This window comes from Heptranchias perlo, chromosome 20 (assembly GCF_035084215.1).
Source record: "Heptranchias perlo isolate sHepPer1 chromosome 20, sHepPer1.hap1, whole genome shotgun sequence".
NCBI classification, from domain to species: domain Eukaryota; kingdom Metazoa; phylum Chordata; class Chondrichthyes; order Hexanchiformes; family Hexanchidae; genus Heptranchias; species Heptranchias perlo.
This window is the reverse complement of record NC_090344.1, coordinates 34967358-34985818: the sequence shown is the minus strand read 5'-3', so window position 1 is coordinate 34985818 and position 18461 is coordinate 34967358. Positions and strand designations below refer to the sequence as shown.

The 18461-nt window shown below is 50.3% G+C and overlaps 1 protein-coding gene across 1 annotated transcript in view; it reads right to left on the bottom strand.

Moving 5' to 3' along the window:
* LOC137335695 (docking protein 2-like) overlaps positions 1-5379 on the bottom strand; it is a 46101-nt gene extending 40722 nt beyond the window's left edge. Inside the window, exon 1 of the mRNA XM_068000996.1 lies at positions 5286-5379. Within this exon, the coding sequence (XP_067857097.1) occupies positions 5286-5345 (60 nt within the window). The 5' untranslated portion in view covers positions 5346-5379. The remainder of the gene's footprint in view (positions 1-5285) is intronic.
* Between the last annotated feature and the right edge of the window lie 13082 nt (positions 5380-18461).

Below are 18461 nucleotides of genomic sequence, written 5' to 3'. Positions count from 1 at the left end.
TTGAGGTGTCAGCCGTGGCTCAGTGGGTAGCGGTCTCGCCTCTGAGTCACGGATTCAAACCCCACTCCAGAGACAAAATCCAGACTGACACTCCCAGTGCAGCACCGAGGGAATGCTGCACTGCGGGAGGTGCCGTCTTTTCCAGTGTCCTACAGGGTCCTCGGACACACAGAAGGACGTAAACGAGGGATAAAGGGGCTCAAACTCGGGACTGATGTCAGGAAACTTTTCTCCATACGGGGATTGTGCAAGACGTGGGAAAGATTTTGTCTTCACTGGCTGGGTGGTAATTTGACAAAGCGAATCGCCCGCCCATTATAAAACCTGCCCGAATCAATGGGATAAAAATCAGACACATCCTATAACAGGCGGGTGATCCGTTCCGCCCAGTTATCACCCAGGTGGGGAAGATCAAAATCTACCCCATGGAATTAACTTCTGGGAGAGTGGAAACAAAAAAAACCCCAGAACCATTTAAAAACCAGTTGGGCAGTATGATGGGGAGGCAGGACCGGGAAGAATTTGCGTTTATATGGCACCTTTCACGTCCTCAGGACGTCCCAAAGTGCTTCACAGCCAATGAAGTACTTTTTGAAGCGTAGCCACTGTGGTAATGTAGGGAAACGCGGCGGCCAATTTATGCACAGCAAGCTCCCACAAACAGCAAATGAGCTGAATGATCAGTGGATCTGTTTTCGGTGGTGTTTGTGGAGGGGGAAGTATCAGCCAGGACACTGGGAGAACACACTACCCAGCAAATAGTGCCCAGGCCCCCTCTTCTGACAGCAAGGCCGAAATGAGGAATTCACCGTGTGGCAAATCAAGATGAACTCATGACCTACAATCCCGTCCTATCAATGCACCGTAAGTCTCTCTCTCTAACATTTCCGAATGATAGAGAGAGATGTACTGTGCATTGATAGTACGGGTAAGTCATGGTGAGCGCAGCCATGATTTCTCAAACGGCAGCAAGGACGGGGAAAACTTTGCATTGCGGTTGTACGTGCATAAAATTTACCCCAAGGCTTCATATCTGGTCATATTTTAACTGTGGATCCTGAGACTGGAAAGGGCGGTTGACGATATCGACAGGTGAACTTTCAATGCGTTGGTATTACATTCTTCAGTCCGTTACTTGAACGAGATTTGAAGAGAACAGTTGACGTTTGTTCCCTGTCCCACAAACACTGCTGACGTGGCTTGTAAATGGGCAGCAAAATAAGACCGACCTGGTCTCCCGAGAATGCGGCACTGCAGTTGCCGTGGATACCGACAGCCCTCCAGTTCCACGCCCAAGTCCCCGTTTACCGCGATTGAGCTCGGGCGGCGAGTGTCGGCAGGCTAGTCAACCGGGCCAGTTTTCCCATTTAGTGGAAACTCCTCCTCCCAAAACGTATCACCTCACACTTTGCCACGTTAAATTTCATCTGACATCTATCTGCCCGATCTATGTCTTCCTGAAATTAAGCTGGTTAGTCATCACATTTAGTCACACACCTTATTTTTGCATTGTCTTCAAATCTTGATATTGTGCCCCTATAGATCTGAGTCATAGATCATAGATCATTTATATATAGAGAAGGTCAATGGTTCCATGTTATGTAGACAGATGCAGCAGCCAAGTTGCACACAACAAGGTCCCACAAGCAGTTATGAAATGACTGATCTGTGAATCAGTTTTTTTGGTGGTGTTGGTTTTGGCAATTATGGTGAGTGCTGGCCAGGACACCGGGAGAACTTCCCTGCTCGTCAGCCAATGTTGCCATGGCTTTCCTTTTTAACATCCACCTGAGCAGGCAGACTTGGTTTAACTTCTCATCTGACAGACAGCACACCTCCGACAGCATAGCGCTCCCCGGAGTGGGAGCCTAGATTTTGTGCTCAAGGCTCTGGAGTGGAGCTTGAACCCACAACCTTCTGACTCAGAGGCGAGAGTGCTACCCACCGAGCCAAGCTGACGCTGAGCCAAACTCCCCTCTGATATGTCAGCTATTGGTGTTGATATTTCCCATTTTGTTTTATTGACGCACAGACAGTGACAATTAAAACACACCCGTGTGTACAACTCGCACGGTGGATGTTCCCATTCAAAGGGAGATGCTTTCTAAGAGCCCATTCACTCTCACTGCTGTTCTGCTCAGTGTACATTGAGACTGGGTTTTGGGGTCAGTACATATTGAGTGGGCTGATAACCTCCTGATATGTCTCTACTGGACCTGCGATTTAAATTTAAAATTCTCGTCCTTGTGTTCAAATCCCTCCATGTTTTCATCCCTCCCTTTAGCCCTCGGAGATCTCTGTGCTCCTCCAATTCTGGCCTCTCCCTTCGTCCCACCGTTGGCAGCCCTGCCTTCAGCCACCTGGGCCCTAAGCTCCAGAATTCCCTCCTCAAACCTTTCCACCTATCTCTTCTCCTTTAAGACGCTCCTTAAAACCTACCTCATTCACCTATCCTGATGTCTCTTCCTTCGGTGTCAATTTTTTGACTGATCGCGCTCCCGTGAAGCCCCTTGGTAAGTTTTACTACGTTAAAGGGGCTGTATAAATGCAAGTTGTTGTGATAGAAGTGTAAACTTTATGTAACTGTATTGTGCATCCATTACAGCTGCTCTGAGTATATTTGCTGCATTGAATGGGTCAAATGGGCCTGCTGGAGTTACCCATTGTCTGTGAAGTGCTTTGGGATGCTTCTGAGAGATGTGATAAAGCCTTTCTCTCCTCTTCAGAAATGCAGAGTTGTTGAATGTTCATCTAGAAGCAGGTCAGTTTCATTGCCTCATCATTTGACAATCAAATTTAATTCAGTACAACACTGTGCTTCTCAGCTTTTTGATCCTCTTTACCCAGTTATGATAAACACTTTCTCAAATCTTGTTTACTTTGATTAAGAATCAGTCATCTTGTAACAAGGTTGTTTGGATTATAATAAACCTGCTTATATCGTACCTTTCACTTCAAATATTTCCAAAGTGCTTCACATACTGAATTACTGGAAAAGGTGCAACGATTAGGTCGACAAATATTCCATAGCAGCACAGTCGCACAAACAGCATTGAAATGCGTGACCAGTTCATCTGTTTTTGGCGGTGTTGCTTGAGAAGGAAAAAGGAAAGAAAGACCTTGAATTTATAGCACGCCTTTTGCCACCTCAGGACGTCCAAAGGCGCTTTACAGCCAACAAAGTACTTTTGTAGCGTAATCATTGTTGCGATGTAGGAAGCGCAGCAGCCAATTTGCGCACAGCAAGCTCCCACAAACAGCAGCGGGATCTTTAATATCCACCTGAACCACTGGATCAGGCAGAGCCAAGCTGACACACCGATTTCAAGAACTTTCTGTCTTCTGATATGCCATCTGGATGGATTTTTTTTTTTGTAGGGAGACAGTTGAAATTTAAGAGATTTGAGTTTATATTTGCAACCAGGAATCCAATTGCATTAGAAATTTAGACCATCCATGTGTGCATGCATATGTATCCGTCACACTCTAGGGGTCACACACTAAGTGTCACATTTTGTTTCAGATTGAAAGCAATCTTTAAGAAAAAGAAGAGAAAGAAAGCCTGAAATTTACAACTGCCCTCTGACTGATCTCATCAATTTACAACCAGCTACAGAAAACCTGGATTTGCCCATTTCGAGCTGTGGCCTTGAAGGCACAGGACAGGGACATGGCGAAACATCGTGCCCATGCTCCCCAACCCAGGGACCCTGCAAGCAACGTCACGGAAGATCGGCTAGCTCCACTCAAATTAAATTCATCGTGATCTTGGTTTCCCATCCTCCAAATACCCGCACCAGATAATGGAACGCACTGGAACGAAATGGTCGCTGGGCTATTGGCAACGTGTCAAAAACACCAAGCAAACACTTTGTGAAGGAACACTTTGGACTGCCTCCTCAACTTGTTTCATTCAACTACCTAACATTGAATTCCATAGTGACCAGGAACTACAAAACCTAACAGTGATCTCGAGAGGGGGGAAAAAAGAGTTTCAACATAGCCGCAGCTCTCGGACTGCCCTCCTCTAAACACTTTGCATCAGACCCACCGTGTTATCTATCCTGGAGGTTGGTACTGCCTGTGTGCTGTGCACTAACATAACATAAAAATAACAAATGTAAGGAGTCGCACAACACCAGGTTATAGTCCGACAGCTTTATTTGAAATCGCGAGCTGTCGGTCGGAGCTTTGCTTCACCTGACGAAGGAGCGAAGCTCCGAAAGCTTGTGATTTCAAATAAAGCTGTTGGACTATAACCTGGTGTTGTCAGACTCCTTACATTTGTCCACCCCAGTCCATCACCGGTATCTCCACATCATAAAAATAACAGCCTTCTGCTTTATCAAATCGCTCTTGTATTAAGTTGGCAGTGCGGAACCACAGCGTCCAATTCACTGTGCCACATTTCCATGCTCATAAGTAAGATTGTTTACTTACGTTGTAAAGTAAGATCATTTGTACGAGGATCATTTAACAGCGAGGCTGTCAGCAAGATATTAAGAGTGATCGCTGTGGTTAAAAGAAACACACACTGAACTCTTCATGACAAAGCAGGGACATCTTCTCAAAAGTATGGGAAAGTCTCAGAGTCGCTGAGTCTCAGAGCAACTAATGGTACAAACACAGCAGTTGTGGAACTGCTCCATTTGGGTTCAAGTCCCACCCCAGGGTGCACAAAATCTAGGCAGGCGCTCCAGCGCAGAGTGCAGTACTGAGGGAGTGCTGCACTGTCGGAGGTGTCGTCTTTCGAGGGAGACGTTAAACCGAGGCCCCGTCCGCCCTCTTAGGTGGTCGTAAAAGACCCCTCAGCACTATTTCAAAGTAGAGCAGAGGATTCCTCCCCGGTGTCCTGGCCAATATTTATCCCTCAACCAACATCACTAAAAAAACAGATTATCAGGTCATTATCTTATTGCTGTTTGTGGGAGCTTGCTGTGTGGAAATTAGCTGCCTCATTTCCTACATTACATCAGTGAATACACTTCGAAAAAGTACTTGAGTGGCTGTGAAGTGCTTTGGGACGTCCTGAGGTCGTGAAATGTGCTATTATTGCAAGTTCTTTCTTTCTTTAACACAGCAGCTGCGTTGGAATCATGCAAATGTGCTTCATTTAAATTAAATGATCAACAAGAATATTATACAAATATTTTACGGTTGTTTCCTGCAGGTGCTAAAGGTAAGAGGAAGGCTGAAAAAAATAATTCACAGTGACCGTCTCAAAGTACCAAATAAAACCAGAGCCCTCTCCCCACCCCAAAAAAGTATTAAAAAGCATCTTTTACCTTTCCAAATTTCTGCTGCAGCTGCACGTGAAGGACGCCCTGCTTTATGACCTCTTCCATTTTGCAAGGTTCATCCTCTTGTGCCAGATTGCGATCAGCCCTCAGATCTGAGCGAGCTCGAGCTCGGGAGCTGTGGTTTGAAGCTCGCAGACGTCAGCTGCCTGCCCTCCAACAAGAGGCGTGACAGTCACATGCAGCCTTTCAGAGGCGGGAGGCGGGACCTCCCCTCATTCCAAGCTCGCGCCCTCACAACCTTGCTTGAATCGCACCGACACGAGGTCACAGATGGAGCACGCTCTTAAAACAAAAAGAAGATATGCACAGTGGCCAGCTTGCCTTTGACAAAAGTTACATTAGCTGACTAGTTACTTTGACAGTGGGGTAGAAGTTGCTAGCGGCAACACTCGCGAGCAAGATGTGTCCTTATGACGTTCCTCTGTTTTAGTGGAGGTGTTCATCCATTTAAATTTAATGCCTACTTCCAACCAGAGGGCAGAGGAACGTGAGCCCCAGTTCATGACTATCGCCGCCAGTAATCTTTAGGTTCTAATGTCCTTGTCATTGCTGCTTCAGATTTCACTGGACAAGGAGCAAGGTGTTTGGTAAAGGGGAGTACACTTCGAAGGTGCTCCATTGGCTGTAAGCAACAAACTTGCATTTAAACGGTGCCTTTAATGCAGTAAAACCTTCCCCAAGGCACTTCACAGGAGCGTAATCAGACGAAAATTTAACACCGAGCCACATGTGGAGACAGGTGACCAAAAGCTCGGTCAAAGAGATAGGTTTTAAGGAGCATCTTGAAGGAGGAGAGAGGGGTTTAGGGAGGGAATTCCAGAGCTTAAGGCCTAGGCAGCTGAAGGCACGGCCGCGAAGAAAATCGGGGATGCGCAAGAGGCCAGAATTGGAGGAGCGCAGAGATCTCGGAGGATTGTAGGGCTGGAGGAGGTCACAGAGATAGGGAGGGGGCGAGGCCACGTGAAGCACTTTGGGAGGTCCTGAGGTCATGAAAGGCACTGTATAAATGCAAGTTTTCTTTCTTTCTAAAAGCTACAATTTTTTGAGGGGGGAGCAACAAAACATTTTTTCTGCAGCCTATTTTGAGTGTCAGAAAGCTGGATTTACCTGTTTGCCAACCAAGCTTAGGGAAACATTGGAAGAAGGAACCTGCATTCATATAGCGCCTTATCACATCCTCATATCTCAAAACGTTTCACGTCCAATGAGGCACTGTTGTTATGGTGGCAGCCATTTTTGCAAAGAGCAAGGTCCCACAAACAGGAAGTGAGATAAATGACCTGTTCATCTGGGTTTTTTTTTTGGCGGTTTTGGTTGAGGGAGGAATGTTGGCCAGGACACCGGGGACATCTCCCCCGTTCTTGTTTGAACAGCGCCCCATGCGCTGCTCGAAGTGCGGCTGACCCACACGCTACAGACTGGGGGAAATCTCCATTCAGGCTGCACAACAATCGCGACACTTGGTCAAGAGCGGTGAACATGCTTCAAAACTGTTGACGCTATGTACGACTTAAGCTATGCCGCAATGAATGACAGAACCCAGCAATGCAGATCGGTGGTGGCTCCACCTACGTAGGGAGGCAGCTTTAGGCGAGCTCCATAATATGCTCTCGCGGATTGGCCGTGGTCAGTTGATAAATATAAGGGGTTGTTTCACACACAAAATGAGAGACAGGTTTGAGAAACTGGCTCCCCAGCACCACCCACTGTGCACAGCCTGCACTGACACCATGACAGACAGGATTGGCATTCGAAATGTTGACATAAGAGCATCGGAACAGGAGGAGGCCACTCAGCCCCTCCAGCCTTGTTCCGCCATCCGACTCAGATCATGGCTGATCTGTACCTCGACTCCATCGACTCGCCTTCTCTCCGTACGCCATTTCATTATCAAATGTTGATATAAAAACATGTCAAAAAATTGTGACATCAGGAAACTCGACAGAGTGTGCGTGCTCCTCAGCCTTGACCGCCCCAGGCCCTGCTCCTCAGCCTTGACCGCCCCAGGCCCTGCTTCTCAGCCTTGACCGCCCCAGGCCCTGCTCCTCAGCCTTGACCGCCCCAGGCCCTGCTCCTGTACCTTGACCGCCCCAGGCCCTGCTCCTCAGCCTTGACCACCCCAGGCCCTGCTCCTCAGCCGTGTCCACCCCAGGCCCTGCTCCTCAGCCTTGACCACCCCAGGCCCTGCTCCTCAGCCTTGACCGCCCCAGGCCCTGCTCCTCAGCCTTGACCGCTCCAGGCCCTGCTCCTCAGCCTTGACCGCCCCAGGCCCTGCTCCTGTACCTTGACCGCCCCAGGCCCTGCTCCTCAGCCTTGACAGCCCCAGGCCCTGCTCCTCAGCCTTGACCGCCCCAGGCCCTGCTCCTCAGCCTTGACCGCCCCAGGCCCTGCTCCTCAGCCTTGACCGCCCCAGGCCCTGCTCCTCAGCCTTGACCACCCCAGGCTCTGCTCCTCAGCCTTGACCACCCCAGGCCCTGCTCCTCAGCCTTGACCGCCCCAGGCCCTGCTCCTGTACCTTGACTGCCCCAGGCCCTGCTCCTCAGCCTTGACCGCCCCAGGCCCTGCTCCTCAGCCTTGACCACCCCAGGCCCTGCTCCTCAGCCTTGACCGCCCCAGGCCCTGCTCCTCAGCCTTGACCACCCCAGGCCCTGCTCCTCAGCCTTGACCACCCCAGGCCCTGCTCCTCAGCCTTGACCACCCCAGGCCCTGCTCCTGCACCTTGACCACCCCAGGCCCTGCTCCTGTACCTTGACCACCCCAGGCCCTGCTCCTGTACCTTGACCACCCCAGGCCCTGCTCCTGTACCTTGACCATCCCAAGCCCTGCTCCTGTACCTTGACCACCCCAGGCCCTGCTCCTGTACCTTGACCACCCCAGGCCCTGCTCCTGTACCTTGACCATCCCAAGCCCTGCTCCTGTACCTTGACCACCCCAGGCCCTGCTCCTGTACCTTGACTGCCCCAGGCCCTGCTCCTGTACCTTGACCGCCCCAGGCCCTGTTCCTGTACCTTGACCGCCCCAGGCCCTGCTCCTGTACCTTGACCGCCCCAGGCCCTGCTCCTGTACCTTGACCGCCCCAGGCCCTGCTCCTGTACCTTGACCACCCCAGGCCCTGCTCCTGTACCCTGACCATCCCGAGCCCTGCTTCTGTACCCTGACCATCCCAAGCCCTGCTCCTGTACCCTGACCACCCCAGGCCCTGCTTCTGTACCCTGACCATCCCGAGCCCTGCTCCTGTACCCTGACCATCCCAAGGCCTTTTCCTGTACCTGCAATGTGATGATAACCAGATAATCTGCGTTTGTGATGTTGGTTGAGGGATACATATTGGCCAGGACACTGGGGAGAACTCCATGCTCTTCTTCGAAATAGCGCCGTGGGATCTTTTACGTCCAATTGAGAGGGCAGACGGGGCCTTTGTTTAATGTCTCATCCAAAAGACAGCGCCTCCGACAGTGCAGCACTCCCTCAGTGCTGCACTGGAGTGTCAGCCGGGGACTTATTTGCTCTAGTCCCATGAGTGGTGCTTGAACCCACAGACTTCTGACTCAGAGGCGAGAGTGCTACCCTCTGAAATGGAAGAGTTACTTTGACCTGGGCTCTAGGACAGGGTGCAAAGAGAGATTGTTTTCTTACATTACGGAAGGACCCTCCACGAAGCAGGCTAGCATATTCTTTTGTGACCGTACACGAACAGGAGTTATACTGACTGTACCGGGCGTCTCCCATCATACTCGGCGTTGTGCAGGGTTTTCCCTGGAATAAAGAAGCTTATGAATCAAATGGAACATCGTTTCGCCCAGTGTTAACTTGATCCGCCTTTGGAGAGATTGACGGGCGTGAGACGTGCAGACTTGGTCTCGAATACAGGGGAGTTTTATTGTTACACTCTTGGGTCCTGATACCCCACGTATCAGGGCAGTGGGAGACAACTTCTGCAAGTCCTGCTCACCTATCACGCACTGTGCTCGCTGACCTACACTGGCTCCCGGTTCGGCAATACCTCGATTTTAAAATTCTCATCCTTGTGTTCAAATCCCTCTATGGCCTCACCCCCTCCCTATCTCTGTAACCTCCTCCAGCCTGACAACCCCTCCGAGATCTCTGCGCTCCTCCTATTCTGGCCTCTTGCGCTTCCTTGCTTTGCATCGCTCCACCATTGCCGGCAGTGCCTTCAGCTGCCGGGGCCCTAAGCTCTGGAATTCCCTCTCTAAAACTCTCTCCCCTCTCTCCTCCTTTAAGTGGTTCCTTAAAACCTCTTTGACCAAGCTAATGTCCACCTGCCCTAATATCTCCTTATGTGGCTTGGTCATAGAGTCATAGAAGTTTACAACATGGAAACAGGCCCTTCGGCCCAACATGTCCATGTCGCCCAGTTTATACCACTAAGCTAGTCCCAATTGCCTGCACTTGGCCCATATCCCTCTATACCCATCTTACCCATGTAACTGTCCAAATGCTTTTAAAAGACAAAATTGTACCCGCCTCTACTACTGCATCTGGCAGCTCGTTCCAGACACTCACCACCCTTTGAATGAAAAAATTGCCCCTCTGGACCCTTTTGTATCTCTCCCCTCTCACCTTAAATCTATGCCCCCTCGTTATAGACTCCCCTACCTTTGGGAAAAGATTTTGACTATCTACCTTATCTATGCCCCTCATTATTTTATAGACTTCTATAAGATCACCCCTAAACCTCCTACTCTCCAGGGAAAAAAGTCCCAGTCTATCCAACCTCTCCCTATAAGTCAAACCATCAAGTCCCGGTGGCATCCTAGTGGCTTGGTGTTAAATTTTGTCTGATAACACCCCTATGAAGTGCCTTGGGATGTTTTACTACGTTAAAGGCGGTGTATAAATGCAAGTTGTTGTTGCAAGGACCAGGTGGTCAGACACTGAAGGGAGCGGCTGACACCCCTGAAGCCGAGTCGACTCCTGCGGCAGACCCGAATTCAGAGCACTGACCTTGGGCCATTCCAGGCGGCCACTCCCCTGGCTCGGGCCTCCACCTGCTGCCAATAATAACTCACATCAACCTAGGGTTGTCAACTCTGGTTGGATATATTCCTGGAGGTTTCATCACATGACCTCTCACCTACAACCACCCCGCCTTCCCACACCAAGTGTGAGGTGAACAGACTCTTTGTTACTCAACTGGATGATTCTTGACAGTCAGTCAAACAGCCAATTTTCCCATCTCCAATATTTTTACAACTAATAAATTAATGTGCTCAAAGAAAATGAAAACAACATACAATTTTTTTTATGCCCCTATGATTTTTCTCCTGGGTTTTACTCGCAGCAGTGTCCTGGAGATTAATCTGTAATTCCTGGAGACTCCAGGCCAATCCTGGAGGGTTGGCAACCTTACATCAACCACCTGAAAGTTTCAAATGTAAAGAATCTTACAACACCAGGTTATAGTCCAACAATTTTATTTGAAAATCACAAGCTTTCGGAGGCTTTCTCCTTCGTCAGGTGAGTGTGGGAATCCTTCCGATGAGAATTTTAAAAATTGCAACTTTGCCGGACCGGGAGCCAATGTCGTCCAGTGAGCACGGGGGTAATGGGCGAATGGGACTTGGTGTGAATTAGGATGAAGGCAGCAGAGTTTTGGATGAGCTGAAGTTTACGGAGGGTGCAACTTGGGAGGCCGGCCAGGAGTCGAGTCTGGAGGTGACAAATGGATGAGGGTTTCAGCGGGAGATGAGCGATATTACAGAGGTGGAAGTAGGCGGTCTTTTTGCGGTGGAGAGGAAAGGTCAGAAACTGAGATTCGTGTCAAATAAGATGCCAAGTTTCAGGCAGACTGTCCCACACAGAGGCCACTCAACAGGTGGAACCAACGCAAAGCGCCTCAAGCACGATAAGTGCAGAGATTTATTTATTTACGAAACTGTGAGGGAGACAATTTTCTTTCTTCATTCATCTACTTTCAGTTGCTGGGGAGACCACTATTAAATTATGTACTCAGTTTTTGTTTTATTCTTGAGCAACACATCAGGAAATCCACTACGGTACTTTGTAAGAAAAAGCACTGGAATTTCAGTCAAAATTACCTGTTAAAGGTACTCATTTTCTCGTGACCTTGCGGGAGACCCAGGGGGAAGGAGCTGCCTGACAATACTTCCCATCCGCAGCCCCAAGCAATCTCCCGCCAATGTTGGTTCTCAACTTGTCATTTTATTTCAGTACTTGCATTATGCTGCCACCTAGAGAACAGCTACTGTCATTCCATGTGAGTATTTTGGTCATTTTTGAAGAAAGACTTGCATTTATATAGCTCCTTTCATGGCTTGAGGACGTCCCAAAGCTCTTTACAGCCAATTAAGTACTTTTGAAGTGTAGTCGCTGTTGTAATGTAGGGAAACGCGGCAGCCAATTTTGCCCACAGCAAGATCCCACAGTGAGCAATGTGATAATGACCAGATAATTTTTTTTTAGTGATGTTGGTTGAGGGATAAATGTTGGCCCAGGACGTTGGGGAGAACTCCCCTGCTGTTCTTCAAAATAGTGCCATGGGATCTTTTACCTCCACCTGAGAGGGCAGATGGGGCCTCGGTATAACGTCTCATGGGAGTTTTGGTCTAGATTATGTGCTCATTTTAGTTCTAACCCTACCACTACAATGTTCCAATGGGCATGCTGGAATTCCATGTCAAGAAATAGGTATGTATCCAAAATACCTTAAAGTTCTTATGTCGGTCACATACTCCACTGAAATCTCCTATGTAAACACTTCCTATGAGAATTGCAATGTTATGGCATCTACACTTAGCTGTTGTGTTTCCCTGTAATGCCACTAGGAGGCGCTCTGGTAGAGATTACATTGTTAAAGCGATCAGGACCTGCCTCACTCGTTGCTCTCTCCCGTTTCCCCTGCAGCTGCTACAAGCCTCGTCTCCAACCCTGGCCTCCTGTAGATCCAGCACTTTCATCCTCTGTTACCCTGCTGGCCCTGGCTCCCTCCTTTTTGGCTCCAAGTCTTCCTGGCCTGCCTCAATGCTTCCAACCACCCCTTTCGTACTTTGGTGTTAGGTGTCAGCCGTGGCTTAGTGGGTGGCACTCTTGCTTCTGAGTCAGAAAGATTGTGGATTCACTCCAGAGGCTTGAGCACAAAATGCCAAGCTGATACTCCAGTGCCAGTACTGAGGGAGCGCTGCACTGTCGGAGGGTGCCGTCTTTCGGATGAGACTTTAAAACCAAGGCCCCGTCTGCCCTCTCAGGCGGACGTAAAAGATCCCAAGGCACTATTTCGAAGAAGAGCAGGGGGAATTCTTTCCAGTCTCCTGGGCCAACATTTATCTGTCAACCAACATCACTAAAACAGATGAGCTGGTCATCATCACACTGCTGTTTGTGGGAGCTTGCTGTGCACAAATTGGCTGCCGCGTTTCCGACATTACAACAGTGACTACACTGCAAAAAAGTACTTAATTGGCTGTAAAGCGCTTTGGGACATCCTGAGGTCGTACGTTATAAGTGCACGTCTTTGTTTCTTTCCTTGTGAGAGCTTTAGCCTCCATGGCCTCTACAACAACAACTTGCATTTATATAGCACCTTTAATGTAGTAAAACGTCCCAAGACGCTTCACAGGAGCATAATCAGTCAAAAACTGACACCGAGCCAAAGAAGGAGATATTAGGACAGGTGAACAAACGCTTGGTCAAAGAGGTAGGTTTTAAGGAGTTCTTAAAGGAGGAGAGGAGAGGCGGAGAGGTTTAGGGAGGGAATTCCAGAGCTTAGGGCCTAAGCAGCTGAAGGCACGGCCGCCAATGGTGGAGCGATTAAAATCGGGGATGGGCAAGAGGCCAGAATTGGAGGAATGCTTTGATCTCTGAGGGTTGTAGGGCTGGAGGAGGTTACTGAGATAGTGAGGGGTGAGGCCACGGAGGGATTTGAAAACAAGGATGAGAATTTTAAAAATTGCAACTTTGCCGGACCAGGAGCCAATGTCGTTCAGTGAGTACGGGGGTGATGGGCGAATGGGACTTGGTGCGAATTAGGATGAAGGCAGCAGAGTTTTGGATGAGCTGAAGTTTACGGAGGGTGCAACTTGGGAGGCCGGCCAGGAGTCGAGTCTGGAGGTGACAAATGGATGAGGGTTTTCAGCAGGAAATGAGCGATATTACAGAGGTGGAAGTAGGCGGTCTTTTTGCGGTGGAGAGGAAAGGTCAGAAACTGAGATTCGTGTCAAATAAGATGCCACGGTTGCAAGAAGTCTGGTTCAGCCTGAGACAGAGGAAACACTTCTTCCTCCCTCAGGCTAAACTTTAAAAGCCAGTTCCTGTTCTTAACCAGGAGCAGGTTTCTGAAATATAGGTGGGTAGGACTGCTTAAAAAGTAGGCCCTGTTATTGAACTCATTGTCAATTTAAATATTGGGGCCTTCCGCAAGTCATGTGAAGCCTTTTAGGGAATCCTTTTCCTGTCGTTGGAAAACCTATTATAGATTGGGCCAGGAACCCTTTTTTGAATTACAGGGTGTGAATTCCCAAAGAGCCTTCCCACAACTTAGGGGATGCCCTGTTACTTAAACTGGAAAGGCTGTGAATAACTGGGCCTTTCCCAAATCTGTGGCTGGGAACAGAATCCAATGTTCCTGATTCTTCCTCCCAATCTGACTCCCACCCCTCCCCCCCCCATTCATTCCCATCCCCCACACTTTCAGCTGGCTTTCTACTGCCTTGAACGACCATTCCTCACACTTTCCCTCTCCCTCCTGCTGCCTCCACCCCACCGCCCCCCCCTACAACAAGCACCCATTCCTTTCTGCCCATTATCCTGTTCCTTCTCCCTCTTGCTGCATCCTTGTCCCTCGCCATATCCCTTCCTAGCCAGCGTCCTATATTCATACAATCAGTGGCTTACATCCCTTTCCCCAGCCACCAGCCAAGACCAAAACGCATCAGTGACCCGCTGGCCTAAAGCATTGCATGGATCCCAATCCCCTACCAAATGCCCCCATCCCTCTTACAGCCTCTCAACATCTTTGGTCGGAATCCTCCTCCAACCCAGTTGCCTGCTTCACCACCAGTAAATACTCCCTTCCCCACTATACCACCCACCGCGTCCCATCAGAAAGCACAAGGGGAGAGAGCAGACAAAGAGAGAGAAAGACAGACACAAACAGACAGAGAGAGAGAGAGAGGAACTGAAGAAGATAAAAGGAACCACACAAAAGAAGAGAAAAAGACATAAAGAACGCAGCAGAGAGAAACAGAGGGGAACAAAAAAGGTGAGAGAACAACAACTTACAGCGCCTTTAACGTTGTAAAACATCCCAAGGAGCTTCACAGGAGCGATTATCAAACAAAATTGAGCACCAAGCCACATAAGGTGATATTAGGACAGGCGACCAAAAGTTTGGTCAAAGAGGTAGGTTTTAAGGAGCGTCTTAAAGGAGGAGAGCGAGGCAGAGAGGTTTAGGGAGGGAATTCTAGAGCTTAGGGCCGAGGCAGCTGAAGGCACGGCCGCCAATGGTGGGGCGATGGAAATCGGGGATATGCAAGAGGCCGGAATTGGAGGAGTGCAGAGATCTTGGAGGGTTGTAGGGCTGGAGGAGGTAACAGAGATAGGGAGGGACGAGGCTGTGGAGGGATTCGAACACAAGGATGAGAATTTTAAAATCGAGGCGTTGGTGGACCTGGAGCCAATGTAGGTCAGCGAGCACAGGGGGTGATGGGTGAATGGGACTTGGTATAAGGTAGGATACGGGCAGCAGAGTTTTGGATGAGCTCAAGTTTACAGAAGGAGCAGAAAAGAACCAGAAGAGAAGGGAGAGAGGCGATCAGAACAGCAGATCATGAGAGAATCTTCAACACCAAGGCAGATAGAGGAGACCTTCTGTCAGCATCACCACAGGAGAGCCACGAATGGTGCCTCTACTTAGCATTTCCTGATCTGTCACGCTGAACTTCCCGTTTCACAGTTCAAAAAGGCAAAGGAACTTTCCAGGAACACAAAAGAATTACAGCAACCACAAGGGAAGATTTTTCTCCATGAGAGGCAACAGCTGCCGCCCCTATTTGTCCCTCGTCTGGGCCATTTGCATCGACCAGGGAAACCCCAGGCACGGGCCTGCCCCTTTGACTGGGCCTTGTGCCTACGACAATCAGGAGAGACGGCGACCGAGCTGCAGGCTGAGAGGCCTGCAACTGTCCGCCTGGCCACTGCGATTCGGGCGTTCTGGCTGCTTCAGAGGAGTCCCTGAGTTGTTCTGAACCACCGGGTTGGCGCAGCGCTCAGGGGGGGCGGGGGGGGGCACGATCGCAATTTTTCCTACTTGTCTGCATGATTTTTCATCCTGTTTCCCCCCCCCGCTACGACGGCTCCCGCAGATGCACCGGTTCGGGTTGCCAACCCTCCAGGTTTACCCTGGAGTCTCCAGGAATTACAGACTAATCTCCAGGACACTGCTGTGAGCAAAACCCGGGAGAAAATCAGAGGGGCAATAAAAATTGTGTTTTTCAAAAAAAAAAGTTCTTTGAACACTTAGTTACCAATATCCAAGATGAGGCAAAAAGGCTGCGTGACTGACAGTCAGGAATCATCCAATCGGGTAATGAAGAGTCTTATTTGGTTTCCCATTGGCTGTGGGAAGGCGGTGAGCCACAAATATGGATGTGTTGGGCGACCAATGGCGGGAGTGTGGGGGCGGGGCGGATGGAGGCAGGCGGTCATGTGATGACACCTCCACGACTACGTCCAACCAGAGCTGGCAACCCTACCTCCCGTCATCGGGGGTCAGAGGGCAGGCCTTGCACCAAGATTCCTCAGGTGCCCAGAACTAGTGAAAGCCCAGGAAAATAAGGCAAGAGGCTAGGAACACCTCATTGAGATACCAACACTGGGCCTGCATCTACCCCAGGCCCACTTGGGGGTACAAAACGGAGCCCCAGGAAATCCCGGGGACCTGACTCAGAGGCGAGAGAGGCACCCACTGAGCCAAAGCTGGCAAGTTAGATGCTTCTTGTAACTTGAATGAGGTTATGTGCCTGTTTTGAGGATTTTAATTTGATGTGTTTAATTTTTTTTGATATACAGTCGGAATACACGGACTATGTTGGAGACCAGGTGAATACAAGGAGCCTGTAGGGGGCCTGAGTGCAGCAGAAGGTGTGAAGAGAGTAAGTGCAAAGATTTCTGTCAGGAGGCAGAGATAATAGTGCTTACGGTGTTTCTTTAAGGGTCTGCAACTGGGCTCAAATTCTGTCATGTCTCGTGTTTAGTAATCGTATGGCTCTCCCCGCCCCCACCCCAGTTTTCTTAGCAACCTTTTCCTGGGCACGAGAAAATCGGGGGTTATTTTCAACCTCATTACCTGGGCTGTGACCTGACGGAGGGGATTGCCGCTGTAGAACCTGCCCGAGTTTCACCCTATTAGGAACATCAGGAACAGGAGGAGGCCATTCAGCCCCTCGAGCCTGCTCCACCATTCAATTAGATCCTGGCTGCTCTGCATCTTAACGCCAATAACCTGCCGTTGCTCCATAATCCCTTGATACCCTCACTCAACAAAAATCTTTCTATCTTGGTCTTGAAAGCTCCAATTGACCCCCAGCATCCACAACCTTTTGGGGGAGTGAGTTCCAAATTTCCGCTGCCCATTGTGTGAAAAAAGTGCTTCCTGATTTTGCTCCTGAACAGCCTGGCTCTAATTTTAAAATGATCTCCCCTTGTTCTTGATTCTCCCACCGGAGTAAATAGTTTCTCCGCATCCACCCTGATCAAATCCTTTTAAGATTTTTAGCACCTCGATCAGGTCACCCCTCGGTCGTCTATGCTCAAGGGAATGCAAGCCAAATTTATGCAGCCTGTCCTCGTAATTCATAATCTATTGAGATCAATGGGATGAAATCCGGGCGAGTTCGACAATGAACAGCAGATCCACTCCCGTCCAGGCAGTGAAGGTGAAAATTAGCTCTCACCCCCTACCTTACCATCCCACCCCTCTCTTTCCCCCCCTACCCATCCCTCTCTTTCCCCCCCCTACCCATCCCTCTCTTTCCCCCCCCTACCCATCCCTCTCTTTCCCCCCCCTACCCATCCCTCTCTTTCCCCCCCCTACCCATCCCTCTCTCTTCCCCCCCTACCCATCCCTCTCTCTTCCCCCCCTACCCATCCCTCTCTCTTCCCCCCCTACCCATCCCTCTCTCTTCCCCCCCTACCCATCCCTCTCTCTTCCCCACCCTACCCATCCCTCTCTCTTCCCCACCCTACCCATCCCTCTCTCTTCCCCACCCTACCCATCCCTCTCTCTTCCCCCCCTACCCATCCCTCTCTCTTCCCCCCCTACCCATCCCTCTCTCTCTCTTCCCCCCCTACCCATCCCTCTCTCTCTCTTCCCCCCCCTACCCATCCCTCTCTCTCTCTTCCCCCCTACCCATCCCTCTCTCTCTCTTCCCCCCCTACCCATCCCTCTCTCTTCCCCCCCTACCCATCCCTCTCTCTCTCTTCCCCCCCTACCCATCCCTCTCTCTCTCTTCCCCCCCCTACCCATCCCTCTCTCTCTTCCCCCCCCTACCCATCCCTCTCTCTTCCCCCCCTACCCATCCCTCTCTCTCTCTTCCCCCCCTACCCATCCCTCTCTCTCTCTTCCCCCCCACCCATCCCTCTCTCTCTCTTCCCCCCCACCCATCCCTCTCTCTCTTCCCCCCCTACCCATCCCTCTCTCTCTTCCCCCCCCTACCCATCCCTCTCTCTCTCTCTCTTCACCCCCTACCCATCCCTCTCTCTTCCCCCCCTACCCATCCCTCTCTCTTCCCCCCCTACCCATCCCTCTCTCTCTCTCTTCCCCCCCCTACCCATCCCTCTCTCTCTCTCTTCACCCCCTACCCATCCCTCTCTCTTCCCCCCCTACCCATCCCTCTCTCTCTCTCTTCCCCCCCTACCCATCCCTCTCTCTTCCCCCCCTACCCATCCCTCTCTCTCTTCCCCCCCCTACCCATCCCTCTCTCTCTCTTCCCCCCCTACCCATCCCTCTCTCTCTCTTCCCCCCCTACCCATCCCTCTCTCTTCCCCCCCTACCCATCCCTCTCTCTTCCCCCCCCCCCTACCCATCCCTCTCTCTTCCCCCCCTACCCATCCCTCTCTCTCTTCCCCCCCCTACCCATCCCTCTCTCTCTTCCCCCCCCTACCCATCCCTCTCTCTCTCTTCCC